Genomic DNA, 17,324 nt, shown 5'->3' on the forward strand with positions numbered 1-17,324 from the left:
GGCTGAAAGGTTTTCTTTTCCTCCATAGGAGTGAAAACGTTTTGAATTACGTCGTGAGACGGGCGGCGGGTCGAGAGTTTACACACAACAACTCTGCTCCAGAAGTTAAATAATGGAGATTTGGGTTAAAATGAAGTCTGGGAACTCTGAAAGTGAGTAAGAAGATTTCCAACAACTACACTACCTGCGTAACCTGCTTTTACACACTGACGTCATCGTTTGTCGTGCTGTGAAAACACTGGATTCAGGTTACGTGTAATGAGGTCACAGCCTCAATCCTCTGGTTTTTCTGCACATGCTCAGTGTGCGTGTGCGTGTGTGTACCTGGTTCCTGTCCCGCGCGTTGGCGTAGCGGAACCTCTGGATGTAGTAGAAGACGAGCCAGGCGAGGGAGATGATCATCAGCACGATGAAGGAGATGGACACGAACACCACAGACGTCCTGCTCACGTACTTCTGCAGGTTCCTCGTCCCGATGGTGATCGTCATGGTGACCGTGATGTTGCGCTCCAGCAGCGATACGACCTCGCGACCTTTTGGCTCGGGGATCATGATGGCGACCACCTCACCTGTACCTGGAGAGGAGGAGAAAGGCATCGTTCAGAGACGGTGAAGGCGGCTGAAATAAAAACGAGTCGCTTCAGAAACATTTATATTTATACTTTTATAGATTTATAGTTTTATTGGCTCCAAAGAGAAACAAGGAACATGAACAACTCTTTTGTCCTCTCGTCTGCAGCAGACTGAGGATGTGGGACCATCTTTCGGCTCTACTTCAGCTCTGGTTTGGTCTCCAGCAGCTCCAGAAGATGTTCTATCATGACGCCGTTCTGGCAGATTGTTTGTGAGAACAGTTGCGTGAACAGGAACGAGCCGGCTCTAAAAGCCCGTTTCCACCAGTTTCTGGGTCTCTACAGGACAGTTTGCTTCTATAAACCCTCATCAATGCTGCTTTTCCAGAACTGCCTGGCATATAGTGATAGATAAGTCTGCAATGTAATGGCATTATGTAGCAGCGTGACGCCTTTTCTGAATTATAATGACAAAGAACACAACACAGAAGCAGATGACAATGAAGATCCAGCTGTTTGGTTTCTTTCTTCTTGGCTTTAAACATCAAACAAAAACCATGAATTTAAACATGGAGCCGTCCCCACTTTGTTCTTTGTGCCGAGTCACACATGAAGAGGTGATTGATTCAACCAATCAACAGACTGCAGTGGGGAAAAAAAAGTCTAAATTTCTTGCTGAATGAAATTTGATCCATGTTAAGCCCGATTTATGCTCCCATACATACGTAAATGGAAACTGTCACCTCCATACTTCCATTACGCCTTTAAGCTTCGTCATTTCATTCACTACACTGCTGAGTGCAGTTCAGCTCAGCGTGTTGACAACAGACCGTATACGAAAGATGGACAGAGCCTCCAGCGCTAAAAGTGAAGCCCATGCGGAAGTGCATAAACCTGCAGTTCTTCCTTCATCCACTAGGGGCTGCAAAACAGAGCAAATCCCCATAGACTCCCATATTAAAAAGACCAATTTCACAGCAGAAATAAACATGCTTACAGCCTGGTTCATTTTCTGTTTAATAGGTCAGGTTTACCTTCATGACAACTGTGGGGAGAGTCAATTTTTTTCTAACTTGCCCGTTTAAAAGTAATTTAATCCCAAATTCTGCATATTTAGGGGCGTGTCCTTTTGATTGACAGGTACCCGATCTCCTGCTTCAAGTAAGAAGAACGTAGAACAACCGCGGTTTTTAGCCAGTGAACAACACGACTTAGCTTTAGCCCGCTTACCTCTGTTAGCTGATTAGCTCTTAGCTACAGGTAACTCGGAGTTTGCTCAAGTTTGCTTGTAATTTCCGTAAGAGATTATTCGCGTGACGTTGCCAAGATGGCGATGGTAGGAACCGCCCAATGAACTGTATTTCAGCTCTTCAGAAACTTAAAGGTGACGTTACGGAGGCTCCGTCCATCTTTTCACTGCCTATGGTCCCTACACTGCTTGGTTGCCGTAATGCCCCGCTAGAAAGTTGTTTATAACCATCTGAAAACACCAGAAGTAGAAGAATAAAACAAGTTTTCTGTCGTTTTCAACTTCACAAGCTTTTTATTTGGCGGTTTCTGCAACATCTTCTTCTTCTCTGGTTTGTCCTTTTTGCTGGTTGCGTGTCAACTCTACGTCTCAAGACTGCCCTTACGATTTCCAGTGGTGTTGTTCTGTGACTGATAGATTAGCCTCTTAAAAGGGACCAATATGCGATAACCGACCCCGGATGACAGACGAAACTATCGCACATTAAGCTCATACTCATTTTTAATGTGACTATTTTAGTTTCAAAGTATGAGTTGAGTATGAAAATGTTGTCAAGTTAAATTTAAATGTTCTGATAACCTATATTTCTATTAAAAGCTAAGTTTTCTGAGGTGAAGCAGGTGGAATAAGCATCTCCGGTGACGTTTAGCTGTGGCTCTGTGGGGGCTATGTGGTCTGTGGGAAATTGAACCACTTATGTATGATCATTTCTGAAGTGACTCAAGTATTGGCTGAAAAGGTTTGTGTGTCATTGATCGCTATCTCCTGCTGATTCGGTCATTTTATGCTGCTTAGAGCAGCAAACACTGACCGTTCAGGATCAGTTTGACTCAAGAAAACTAAGTTTACAAACATGATGGGACCTTAAGGGACCAAATCACATTATACATCAGTAACTGAGTTACATTAAAAGGGTTTTCTACCTGGAAAAGACTTCAGACTGACAGCCGTGTGACGTCTAAACGCTCCACTCCCACACGTCTCATATTTTAACATCATCTGTCGCCTGTTGCAAAGCAACTGATGAGTCATTTAGGAGGTTATTCACTGTACTGTAGGATGCTTAGCTTAACATTTTAAATACACAGTCACCAGCTTTCTTATCAGCTCCACCTGTTCAGCTGCTTTATATTCACAAAATCCTAATCAGCCAGTCACACAGCAGAAACTCGACACATTTAGTCATGAAGACGTGGTGAAGATCAAAGCTGAAGCTCAAACTGAGCATCAAAACGAGGAAAAGAAGAGATTTACGTGACTTTGAACGTGTAATGTTGAGTATTTACTGGGATTCTCCCACACAACCATCTGTAGTGTTTACAGATAAGGTCTGAAGAAGAGAAGACAACCAGTGGTTGAGGTCAGAGGTCAGAGGAGAATGGGCAGACTGGTGGAGGTGATAGAAAACCAATCGGAAGTCAAACAAGCACTGGTTCCAACCAAGATCTAAAGAACATCATCTCTGAACACAAATAACCCGTCCAGCCTGGAAGCAGATGGTCTCCAGCAGCAGAAGACCACACCGGGTTCCCTCCTATCAGTAAGAACAGGAAACTGAGGCTACAATTCACACAGACTCACCAGAACTGGACAATAGAAGATGGAGAAACTGGTCTGATGAGTCTCCAGTTCAGCTCCACATTCACATGGTAGGATCAGAATCTGCTGGAACCAACATGACAACATGGATCCATCTTGACCTGGATCAATAGTTTCAGGCTGCTGCTTGACCCACTTTGGGCTCTTTATAGCATTTTTGCTTATGACCTCTAATGTTCTGGATCAACACCAACCTGGTACCAGTAAGACGTTCAAGTGTACGACACAGTGATACAAAGAAAACCTCCTCCAGTTTTACCTGATCTCTGACAGTCTGGTCTACACAAACATGCCCACGCTGTCACCCCGCTCATTGATCCTGTCACAGCTTGTACCTAACACATCACCCCATCGCTATGACGACCAGCTCCCTCGCCCACCCACAGGAGACGGACGCTCTAAAAATATACTTTACACGCTGACACGGTGCATGATGCGTGCAACCGCCTGGCTTCAACCCAGAGCAGCACGCAGCTTCAGGACTGAGGCTCAACGTAAGATTATATAAGTGACTGAGGACAGTTTGCAGGATTTCTATAATCCTGCAGCAGGTATTACTGCAGATCGTCCACGTCAGACGGGTCGCACTCCTATAGATTAAATACATACATGTCCCACAGACTAACTCTCGTGTTCAAATTTACTGTCATATCACCGGAGGAAGAATTGCTCATAAATATTTGTGTTTTGCTTCCACACACACAGCATCCTGAGTCGCTGCAATCGCATCCACCTCAAGAGCTTTTACAGCTGGATTTCAGAACCAGACCCCGCTCTGCAACAGGAAGTTGGACAAATAAGCAAACAGGACAACACACACTTTCCTAGCTGAAGTTAGTCCAGAATTCTGCCAAACGACCTCTAACTGGGACCAGAAAACATGAATGTATCAACCTGATTTTAGCTGATTTTAGTACGTTTTAGAATCCATCCTAAGATTTTGTTGTTTGTTTTTAAAGCTTTAAATGGACTGGCCTCTCGAAACATTACCGAATGCCTCCAAATTTACACCCCAGTGTACACTTTGAGGTCTCAGGGCCAGGCCCAGCTTGTGGTGCCTCAGACGAGACTTAAGATTAGAGGGGACAGGGCATTCTCCGTAGTTGGTCCTAGACTCTGGACTCAATTATGCCCAATTATGTCCGAATTGCCCCCACAGTGGAGAGCTTTAAGTCTTGTTTAAAGGCCCTATAATATTCTTTGGCTTTTAACCAAGCAGCAACCTCCAGCGGTTAAAATGAAGCCTATGTGGAAGAGCATAAAACTGGAGTTCCCCCTTCATCCACTAGGGGCTCTAAAACAGATCGAATCCCCATAGACTTCCATTTAAAAAAAAAAAACAACTTCGCACCAGAAATAAACATGTTTACAGCCTGGTTCAAAAATCCATTTTAGGTTTAATAGGTCAGGTTTACCTTCATGACAACTCTGGGGGGAGTGAATTTTTTTCTAACTCGCCCATTTAAAAGTAATTTAATCTAGAAATTTGGCATATTTAGGGGCGTGTCCTTTTGACTGAGGTTACCGAGCTCCCACTTCAAGTCAGAAGAACGTAGAACATCCGCGATTTTTAGCCGGTTGTTAGATTTTATGTCAACAAAGTGTTAAATAAAGTGTTAAACAGCCAACATTCATCATATAATATCAGCTTCGCATAAATTTCACACATTTTCCATCAATTTCACCCAAAATTTGAATTATGATCATGTTTTTTTGTTTTTTTTTTAAACATAGACAAATCCTGCCTGCAACTTTGCAGACATTCTGCTGTGTTGGTGATTTATTCAGGCGTATTTTCAGGATAATTTTAGGTATGTGTGCTTGTTTTAAAGTATTTTAAAGGCTTTAGTATTTGCAGAGTTCTCCGACTGTCAGCTAAACTACAGCAGCACTAGGAGCAAGATCTTGTTTTATAATTTTTTATTATTTTTTTACCCTGAAACCTGTTTAGAAGGCAGGCGATGAAGGCCATGCAAGATAAACAGAATATAGCCATCACTTCCAAACAAACGTATAATCTTAGGAAGACCCTTGATTATGATCATTATAATTCAATATAATTTATTTAGCGGTATCATGGAAAACTCAGGGGGCGCGAAGAGCGATTTCTTTCTGCATGTGTGTGAAATTATTTTGATTCTCAAATTGTTGATTTGGAAATAATTTCACATAGGGCTGGGCGATATGACCTTTTAGTAATATCCCGATATTTTTATGCCCTGTCACGATACACGATATATATCTCAATATTTACCTTAGCCTTGAATTAATGCTTTGGTGCATACAATCACATCAGTAAGATGATTTTGTGTCTCCATTAAAACATAATTGTTCATACTGCATTGAGATATGCTGATTTTAAACATTCACGCCAAAAGGATGAAATTGTAACGAAGCAAACTGATCAAAACCGTATTTATTGAACAGTTAAAGCAGTGGCAGAAACATGTCATTTTAAAACAAAATAAAGTGATTTTGCATGATGTAATAAATGCAACGTATGAAAATAGCTGCTCTAGGGGGGACTTTTCAAATGATGAACTATTATAAGGCTTTGCTTTATGGATACGTTTTTGAGTTGTCGTGGTTTTTTTTTTTTGGTTTTTTTGGGGTTTTTTTTTTAAATCGCAGTTTAGCATAGAAATCAGTCTTATTATACAGGCAGAATGCCCTCGTATCGTCTCCAATAAACGGCTTCAGCCAGTTTTTAATTCAGGATTTGATTCTCACTCCTTTCTGTACTTTCTAGAGACATGAGGAGCTAGATAAATATTTAGCTTGTTTCACACACACAGTGGATGAGGCGAGTAAGTGACAGAGGCTGTGAATGTAATCAAATAGAATTAATTATTTTGCGTGACGTGAAAAACTTTGCAATTTACGTCCCACTCTGTAATCCAGAGTGGGATCAGTGGCGGATTTGGCTGTTCATTGTGACTGTAGGTGGAGTCGTGCAGGTGTCCTCTCTGCTCCTCTGACTGGCTGCAGCTGCAGCCGGAGCGACTGAGTGTTTTAGGACGGGGAGAGACTCTCCTTCTGACAATAACTTTACAATATGCGCTTTAAAGTCAGTCGCCAAAACACCAGGAAAGTCTCCAATAACTCCAGTAAAAGTTGCTAGATTTGTCGCTTTTCACAAGTCGCCAAATTTAGCGAGACAGTGGCTCCACGCTGCCTCTCATGACGTAGCACGTAGCTCACGTTATGTACGTAACGAGGTGCACTTGCTTTAACTCTCCGTGCAAAGCGGTGCAGAGTCGAGGAGGAGGGAGGAAACCCCGCCCACAGCTAAAAACACCTGCGTGACAACAGGATACTCGAATATGACGAATATAGGCATTTTCTATATTCGCACAGGGGACTAGCAACGATATATTGAGTATATTCGATATATCGCCCAGCCCTAATTTCACATATACAAAGGAAAATAATCTTGGTGTCCTCTGGTGTTCCCACAGTACAAACTATTATTCCCACAATAAAACTATAAAATACGAGAATTACTTGCATCTTTCTATCATTGGAAACCAAATAAGCCTGGTGGAATCTAGTCAAAATGTCAAATATCATTATATTTAAACATAATAAAATGTTGATATTATAGAATTAATGGTTGGAAACGATGATGGTAAGATTAAAATATGTAGTTTTAATGAAAATCAACGGGGCATTTTTGGCCACAAAGATCACCAGAGGAAGATTAAAATCAATTTTGTTGCTCATTTTTTACATTCAAGACTCTAATAATGTCCAAAAACTGATCCTTGTGATATTTACTCAACAGAAAATATTTCAAGTTGTCATTTTTACGAATAATTTCCATAGTTAAACTCGTATCTAAAGGGTTAAAGGTTTTTAAATAATTGAACTTTTGATGGTACTGATCAGATTTAAAGATGTCAAAGTGGTGTATGCTGAAAAGCAGAAAGATATACAAATGTATAATTACTTTGCATTGTTTTTATGTGGACATATTTTCCCCACAAAAGTCACCAGAGTGTGTAAAAGTTCCCAACAGAGTATTAAAGCCATGTAAAGTTGAAGACACTGGATTTAAAAGTATTGGCTAAAAAGGAAATTATGCCACTACACAGCTAAACTTACCCCCAGGTAAACAAATGAAAAATGAAAGATAAAAGTTGGTGAAAATGGCCGGAAATGCTGGAGGAAGGCTGTATTTTACCTCAGCAGGTTTATTTTTCCAACTAATAAAGATGCACATGATGCTGGGAGAAAGGTTCAATATTTTGTGTGGATCTTCTGCATTTTAAACTCTACATAAAACAAACAGCATTTACTAAGCAGTTTTTATTTTACTGAACAGAATGCGTGCTGGAAATTGCTGCTAAAACACTTTTCAAAGGTTGAAATGGAGTCATTTTTTCTCTAAACTCATCAGCTGCCAGCAACTGTTGTAGCAGAGCCCCATGCTGCCAGCGTTTCGCAGCATTTTGGCTCATCTTACGGAGGATACTGAGTTCTGGGACTAAAGATACCACACACAACCTTGCGGAAACAGCTTTCGACAAAAGACATCTTTTGGCTTTTTAGGCAGTGAACATTCAGATTCGAAATGACATTCAAAGACATCTTCAGCAGCCATTGAGGTAATATCGCCATTTTAGCAGGATAAATATCAACCAAACTAAAGCAGAAAGCCACTTTTAAAAGGTTAGCTGAAGATTTACACACACTTAAAGCACATTTAGTCTGGATTCAGCCTGTAATACACAACTACAGATAAAAAGGCTTGTTTGGATGTGATTGATGCCTGCAGGATGGGTTGGGGTGCTCTGAATCAGAAATGAAAGGTTAATTGAGCAGAAACTACAGGAAATCATTAAAACATCACCTCAGAGTCAAGTTTTCCTTTACGAACAGCGAGATTCTGAGAAATGATGGGTTTGAAGAAGGAAAGAGGAAGGAAAGCCAAAGAGGACATAAATTATAGACGAATTTAAACACTTTAGGTCAAAAAAAGCAGCAACAATTCCAACCAAACCGCAACAATGACCAGCTACAGCTGACTTCAAGTACACACTGCCCTGCAGTGATGCAGATCTGAGGAGAAAATTAAATCTTTGGAACATCCCGGCTGGTTTTGATTTAGATCTGAGGTTTTCCTTGTGACTGAGGCCTGACGCGGTACAAATGCACCCTCGTGTAACCCCGAAGACTGAGCGAAATATCCCCGAGGAAGGTTAGATTATTAACAAACACTAAAAAAAAAACCCAACAGGATTAAAAATAAGTAAACATTTGCAAAAGTTAATGCCCAACTTAAACAGAGAAATGTTCAGAAAAAGCTGCAGCTGAGATTTTGGCGCCACAGTTCAGGGTCAGGTTTACAGGAAACGTGTCACGCAAGCAGACAGAAGCTTTCAGAACAAGCGCTGATTACAAACGAGGAGCGATACTGATGCCGGAGTTTGTTTAATTTTCACAGAAGTGGACAGAGAATACCTTTAAACATGGAGGTAAAGATTAGTCAATACAGCAGCCTTAATGTTCTGTAGTAACTTCAGTATTTAAAGTGAAGTTTACATATTCTAACTTTATATATGAGATTTAATTTACTGGTTTTAAAGTAAATAAATACTTCAAAATTATTCTAAAGCCAAAGAAAAGCAGATAAATTGGTTTATTTCCAAATAAACCTGGAATCCTGGGTGATCCTGTAAATTTTTCTTCATTTTAGTTTATTTATGGAGTGCCTCAAGGCTCTAAGCTCAGCCCCTTTCTATTCCTTTATTCATTTTCCAAACCACTTAGTTTAAGGGTCGCGGAGAAGCTGGAGCCTATCCCAGCAGTCATTGGACGAGAGGCAGGTAAACCTTAGAAAGTCACCAGTCAATTGCAGCCTTTCTATTGATGCAACAGTAAAATATATACCAGTTATTATTATACAAGGTGACGTCCACTTCATTTTGAGTCAGGAAAATCCAGGAATAGCCCTCAGATTCCCCTTAAAGAAAACCACAAGACTCCAGAAACCAGTAAGGCCTGAGATGGGGGACAATGTGACAAGTGAATCCTTACGATCAACCAGCAGGACCTTCCTGATTAAACCTTTTTACTGCACGAGAAGCAAGAACTGTTTTCTTATTCTGGAGGCCAGAGAAGAAAAAAAAAATTTCATTTTGTTCTCGTGGACGTGTTTGAAGACAGTTCTCGACCATAAACTGTATATAAAAAGATGGACGGAGCCTCCGTGACGTCACCCATGGGTTTCTGAAGAGCTGAATTGAAGCTCGGTGGGCGGTTCCTATCATCACCGGAGATAACAGGAGCTAACCAGCTAACGGAGGTAAGCGGACTAAAGCTAAGTAACGTTGTTAACCGGCTAAAAACCGCGGTTGTTCTACGTTCTTCTTACTTGAAGTGGGAGATTGGTTACCTGTCAATCAAAAGGACATGCCCCCTTCACGCTATGAAGTTGGTCTTTTTAACATGGGAGTCTATGGGGATTTGCTCTGTTTTGCAGCCCCTAGTGGATGAAGGGGGAACTGCAGTTTTATGCACTTCCACATAGGCTTCACTTTTAACCGCTGGAGGATGCCGCTTGTTCTCGACACATCAGGCTGGCATAAGTTTTTGTCTTGAAGTATTGTGTGATTGTTCAGACATATGAAGTGGGCGTGGTTAACATGGACATGCATGAAGCGGAAAGATGCTGCTTTCGCGTTTTTGGCGTTTCAGGAAAAAACGGATAAAACTGCTGATCGAGGTGGTGAGAAAATACAAACGTGTCATTAAAACACACGGACCCAGCCACATGCACAATCCGTCTGCCGCGGACAAAGTTGCTTGTTAAATATTAATCTAGAAAAGCACTCAGAGTGCAAACCTCCGCCACGCACAATATTAAACAATCTTTTTAAACAAATTCCTGGATCCAAATGGTGATCCGGATCACCATCAAAATTAAATCAGTTCTTCCTTTTCACATTTCCAACAATTCCTGAAAATGTATTAAAAATCCGTCCATACCTTTTTGAGTTATCTTGAACACAAACATATAAACGCTGGTAAAAACATAATCTCCTTGGTGGAGCTTACAACCGGCTTCATTGCACATAAAAGCAGACATCGCCCTCCACAATAGTAGAGGAGGCAAGCTTCATTCAGAGGCAAAGCCGTAGGAGGACTCATTCGCAGCTTTTAAAACACAAGTCACGGCTCGTGATTATTTTGTTTGCTCCTCTTTAGCTGCTAGCTTGCACAATTTTTGTCGCAGAGTCATGAGACAGAACCCGTACAGTGGACAGTGAAGTTGTTTTCCAGCATTCTCATATAAAAACCTGGGGTTTGAGCTGAGTTTGGTTTGGATGATTGGTGGAGTCACTTAGCCGAGCTTTGCTCTGTCATTTTGCTATGCTACATCTTAGCATCTTCATGCCCAAAAATCTTCCGTTTTGCAGGCATCTCATGCTGCTACGTGCACATGTGGCTCTTAACAGAAGCTATAAATATCACTTCCACAGTCAATAAATATCTTTGTTTTCCCAAACACATAAGTGGTGTAAATAAACGTATTGTTGTCCTCCTGATTAAACCCATCTCCTGTACCTTCATTACATTAAATCTCTTTGCACAGAGGATGTGGAAACTGATTAGGGCTGATTAATGTTTCTTGTGTTTGTCTGTGTAACAGATCTAAACCTCAGCTGGCTGACGAAGCTGAGACTAAATCTAATAAAACAACCCTCATGACACCAACTGTGGAATTTCACTAACAAAGACCACCTGTATGATTCAGAGCTTCTTTTAGCTTAAATCCGATTATGTAGTGATAATGGCGACCTTTTTTTAAAATATTTTTTTAGTAGTACAGACTTACTACAGTTTGAGATCGTACAGCAGGGGGTCAGGTCAGAGTTGAGGTTAAAACCCCGGAGGAAGCCCGGACCCTCTGACAACAACCTCAGCTGACTTCATTTGTTTTCTTTTCTGTAAAAAAGCCCCTTATCTGTTATCTCAGCATCTGTATGTTATATGCCACCATCTTCTACCTTTGCTTTTAATTTATTGAACAGATTTAAACCAAAAGTACCTGTTCTTGAGTTACTAAGACACAATAAGTGATATTCAGGTCAATCTCTGGCTTCTGTTGAGCAGTTTTAACTCTGAAACTGATGAAAATCAGTGGAAACGGGTTCAGTAACTAGCATTAGCATCATTCATGTGATGCACAATAAAAACAAATTTAAAAAAAAAAAAGACTTTACGTTTTCTTTAAAATCCAAAAACATCCCTGAAAGGATGGATCCAAGCATCTTCCATCAGCTCAAACATGAGCTGTAGTCTTTGATCTGCATGCAAAGTTAGCAGATAGTTACATAATTTACGTACTTTATTGAGGTTTTATTAGGGCAATCAAGTCTCAGCATTGATAAAACTTTAAAAACGTCTCCATCACAAACTACTGTAATATTTTTTCAAGCACAAGAGTTGCTGAAACGTTTTGTCTGGTACAATAAAGTTATTACTCTGAGCTTTCACACGTTTATGATTACACACACGATAAAAAGCTCGTAAACTGTCAATGATTTGAAGAGCAGTTTGGGAAACACGGCAGCTCATGTTTGTCAGTCGGTGAATGTTTGACAGGTCGACTGGAGGCGTCCCCACCAGGTGGGTTTAAATAAACCTGATCAGCACATCTGATAGGGGTAGGGAATCGATTACAAAAAAAAAAAAAAGAAAAAAAATCAATATCAGGATTTTTTGCTTTACAATTTTAAAATAGATTTTTTTTTTGTTTTGTTTTTAAATAAATAAAAATACATTATAATATTGTAGTAATTTTGTTTGTTTTTATTGATCTTTTTATTTATTTATTTCCTTTATTTAATCAGAAAAGTCACATTGAGATTAAAAACCTCTTTTTCAAGGGAGTACTAGCCAAGAGGCGGCAAAAAGTATAAATTACAGCAACGTAATTACTTGAATTTTACTTGTCTTCTTGGGCATTATAGCAGCAGAATGATGGTCTGGCTACTGCGTTGTTTTTTCCAAACTGAAATCAACAGCAAAAAACAGTTTTGTACATTTTTTTTGTTGTTTTTGTCAACAAAAATCAGCAATATAGAAGAATCACAATTTAAATTGAATCGGCTCCAAAAAATCTGAATTAAATCAAATCGGGACGAAAGCACAACGTCGCAGCCCTACCATCTGATAATGATTTTAGATTAATTATTTTATGTCCCAACGAGGAACCCAACAGCTCTTCTGATTAAACAGCATCACAGTTTGACTAGTTACAGTCATGAAGATCGTTTTCTGGTTCCTACGTTACAGTTTTGTGCAGCAGATGCTCCATTCTTGCCATTTCCTTGTTTTGTTGTTTATACCAAACAAATGTGAACTCTCTCTGCCTCTCTCAGACTTAATTATGGAGGGATATGACCTCAGCGTGTTTGCTGAGCAGTGAATATATTTGCTCTGTGTGGTTTGGAAGTTGCCATGTTGGATACACTCCCTGGAGACCAACACTGAATTCGCATCAGCCCCACCAACATCATCGATTAGCTTCAGCCTAAAAATAAATTCCCTGGGATCAATGGGGCTCTTTCACACACGCACTAGAAGACATCTTTCTATACTTGTGAGACCGCTGGCAAGTCACCTTTGTCTAAATGATTTGTTTCCCTTCTACATAAAAATAATATCTATTATCTTTAAAAGAACCATTTTGGTAAGAAAATAGAAACAAAAGTGACAAAAATAAAGATAAGAGGTTCTTTGACACATTGTAAACTTCTTAGTATCAGTGTTGGTAAACTATTCCCATCATACATCAAGTAAAAAAACATAACATTCAGAAGCAAATTTGTTAACATTTCGGTTTGCGGAAACTGGAAAAAATTATGATTATTGGGGCTGTGATGATATGCTTTAGTCCCAATTCAATTTAGATTTTTTGGCTGCCGATTTGATTTCAAAAGCGATTCTAACAATTCTTCGATATTGCTGATTTTTGTGAACAAAAAACCAAAACAAAAAAAAATGTAGGAAACTTTTTTTTTGTTAGTCATTTATCAATTAATTTCAATGAGGAAAAACCAACCCAGTAGCCAGACCATCATTCTGCTGCTATAATTCCCAAGAAGACAAGTAAAAAGATTAATGAAAACAATAGAAAGACAAAAAAAATAATGATTATTTGTATTTATTTGAAAAAAAGACATTGATTTTAACAATAAAAAATCTTTCAATATTTCATTTTTTCAATTCGATTTCCCACCCTTAATTAGAGTCCGAGCTATCCGAAGTATAGATCGGGCCCTATCGCTATCCAAATGTTTATTATTCTCAATATAACTCGCTCAAATTTGACCCCCTTAGCCACCATGAAAAGTTGTGAAACTTGACATACACCTCAAGCCCGGCCAATATAGCAATAATCTATGGTCCACTTACACTTCAATTCAAAAATGGCTCTACAGCGTCCCCTAAACAAAAAAAATTTCCCCAATAAATTTGGTCTCAAAAGTCTACTTTAACGTAGGACAACGAAATTTGGCACACACGTGTAACACCCCAAGACACGCAAAAAAAGTCAATGAAACACCTGTTGCCATGGCAACGCAGTGTCTGCCATCTGAGCATTTTCATTTTATGTGCATCGCTTTTAACCAAACTAGTCAGAAGGGATTCATGCGACTGACTCCAAATTCAGCAGTAAGGTTGGTCACAAGTTAGTCGGGAGTGTTTAGCATGAAGCTGGGACACAATGGATGCCACTTGTGGCTTTAATTATTAATTATTATTATTATTATTATTAATCTGACAATGTAAACATAGGGCTTTATCAGGTCCACTATGCTCTACTGAATTAAATGGTTTAGAAAATGGATGGATGGATGTGGTCAGAAACAATACTCAGGCAGGCTTTGGTAGTTAAACCGTGCCGTGCTGGTACTAAGGGTAACAAGGTGGGACAAGAATAGGAGAAAGGCTTGTGTTTTGATTTACTAGGAATTAAACAGGTGTACTTGATGAAAAGGGCAGCGAGTATATTTCAATTAAGACTCAAATTGTAGCTTAAACTCAGACAAGTATTTCTTAGAAACTCATTACTCTACTGATTAAAACATAGATCCTCAGTCCTGGAGGAATGGTGTCCTGCAGGTTTTCCAAGTGTCCCTGCTGCAACACACCTGATTCAAATCAATTTGAATTTAGCAGATGTGTACAGAGTATGTTTGAGTCTGAGTCAGGTGTGTTGCAGCAGGGACACACTGTAAACCTGCAGGACCTTGATTGAGGATCCCTGGATTAAAACATCTGTGTGTTAAAAAAATGAAGCTTGATTTATTACAATCTTTCCATCTTAAAAATGGTGTTTCCTGGTTATAAATAATCAACTGCAGTCATCTTTACAACATCTTCTTTAGGAAATCCATATAAAACCTTGCAGCAGAGGCAAATGACCAGATTTTTGTCGGTTGTGGGGAGCATTTGTTTCCTCTACAGGCAGCTTTTGTTTCAACGTGGCGCCTTCAGAATGATTTCAGCGAAGAAGCACCAAGTTTAATTCCAAAGTGTGGGAAACAAATCTCTGCACCAAATACCTTAGAGAACAGAAACTCAAGTTCCTCTGGAGGCTGCTGATACGTTCATTTTACATAATTTTAGCCTCATAATCTGACGACTGAGGCTGAAAACATCATGTCTGCATGCGGACTGGGATTAAAGGGGTTAAGCTTCTACATGCAGCTTTATACCAATGACAATAAAAATAACTGGGAGGGGAAAAAAAGCATGGGGTTTTAAAGGTTAAAAGACGTGTTTAGACCAACTAAATGTACCAAATATATCTTGTTTATTATCTCAAATAAACAAACAATAAAGCAGGATGTCAGTTAGCCGTCGGTCGTATGATTAATATGAAGAGGCATGAGACTGCTTTATAATCCAACAAGGAGTATGACTCTTTATTTCGATGTACTTTCCAACCAATATCACATTCCACACAGATACAGCAGGCTTTTATACTCTCTTGCTGTCAACCTTAAGAGGATCAGCCCATGAAGGTGGGGCTACAATTACCAACCACAAAATACTAATACCTATTTAAAAGCATTAAACACAACAAAGCATAAATATTTACATATAAACATCTCTTTTTATATATACCCATCAGTCAGTGACTATCAAACCTTGTTACATACATAAACTATTTAATCTTTAAACTCCATCCCCCTCCTCGTTAATATGGTCCATTCCTGCAGCTCTTAAGCAGGTAGTTGAGCCTACTTCCCTCTTTTAGCTCCTGCGCTTCTCCAAGACCACAAAAGGTAAGTAGTAACCTTAGTTGTTAAGAAAATAAAACAAATGTTTAGGAAGTTTTCTAATCAAGCAATGCTAATTAAAACTCTCTTCACAGAGGAAGGATGGCCAGTCCCCCTCCACAAACACCTATCAACATTTGATTTTAAACATTTTCAATAAACAATTGATCAGTGTGCTTATTCATTGTCATCACATACCTTTTGCATCAACTATAAAGCAGTACTTGGTGATGGAGTCACACACGTCCATCACACAGGACTATATGCTTAAAACCATCATTTCACTGATAAAATAAATGGTTTATTTTTCTGTTGAAGGCGCCACAGCTGGCCTAACTCAAGTGGTCTTCACCACAAGAGTTTCGATAAACCATCAACCAATCCCAGCTGGACGAAACGTCCGTATCTGTCCTCACAGAGACAGACTTTCCAGGAGCTCAGTTTAACTAAACGACTGGAAAATCTTGTTAGTGGAGGTAAAAACCACCAGTTCCTCTGCTGATAGGAGATTTCCACTTCTCCCGGGTTTTATCATGTGAGCTTCAGAAGGGAAGCAGAGCGCTGACAGGCATGTCGCCATCAGCAGCTCCAAACTAATCTGAGGGATAAACCGTGGAATGATAAAGCAGCTGATGCCACGCAGTCTGGTTGCAGGTGGATTAGCGGCGAATAGGCCTGACCAGACGAGGGATTCGCCGACAAACCCCTCCCTCTCCCATCAGGACCACACTGACCCTTCCACCTCTGCTCTCGGTCATGTGCACCCATTCTCCATTTTCTAAACCTCGACGTCAAAGCTGAATATTTGATCAACGTTAATCATATCTGACTGTAAATCCTTGGAAAACAAACTAAATGAGCAACAAGTTTGTACATATTAGAAGCAAAAAGAAAAAAATCAGCTGAAAATGACAGAAATTTCCAAAGTACTTGAAGTAGTCCCAACCAAGCAGGAGGTATTTAGAGACAGACATGTCCTCCCCAGCTGAAACAGCCCGGATGCGACTTCATCATTAATAACATTTCAGGCTTTTTAACCAAGAATTTGCTTTGGATAAAAATGTTGGATCCGACAAATAAGGAGGCATCACTTTAAGCATCATTATGTAAAACCTGTTTACTGCTTATTGTCCATCGCCTCGCCACAGAGACCATCCGTCTGCTGCTAATGCTGCTCTGACAACTGAAGCTCCGATTACGTTTTCTGTTGTCGTGGCGGATGGACCAGATCGCCGGGTGTTTCTTTTGCTGCAGGAAATAAAGGAAACAGTGAAGCTCCTTTCCTGAGCTGCCATCACGGCTGCTACTCGGATATTTCCATCACATTTCACTCAGGAAGGATTTTAAGGTGAAAAAGGCGAAAGGAGGCGGCTTCTCCACCATAATCAGCCTTTCAGGCCTGATCACACACCATCCACCTCAACTTTACTGACATTATATGAAACTATTTCAGGGAGAAAAAGTAGTTTACGCCCCCAAAGTGCAGGACGAGTCTTTGTATCAGCTGGATCAGATAACACACTGGTTCACACACAGTTTGTCGTGTAGATATTGGATGAAATGGGAACTTAAAGACGCATTATGTAACTTTCTGATCATAGAACT

At 40.0% G+C, this 17,324-nt stretch overlaps 1 protein-coding gene across 1 annotated transcript in view; it reads right to left on the bottom strand.

The window, feature by feature from the left end:
- The window catches only part of rnf150b (ring finger protein 150b), a 32,923-nt gene that overhangs the window by 8,262 nt on the left and 7,337 nt on the right, over nucleotides 1-17,324 (bottom strand). Inside the window, exon 2 of the mRNA XM_079258124.1 lies at nucleotides 325-575. Within this exon, the coding sequence (XP_079114250.1) occupies nucleotides 325-575 (251 nt within the window). The remainder of the gene's footprint in view (nucleotides 1-324; nucleotides 576-17,324) is intronic.

This window comes from Telmatherina bonti (genome assembly GCF_933228915.1).
Source record: "Telmatherina bonti genome assembly, chromosome: 18".
In the NCBI taxonomy this organism is placed as follows: Eukaryota; Metazoa; Chordata; class Actinopteri; order Atheriniformes; family Telmatherinidae; genus Telmatherina; species Telmatherina bonti.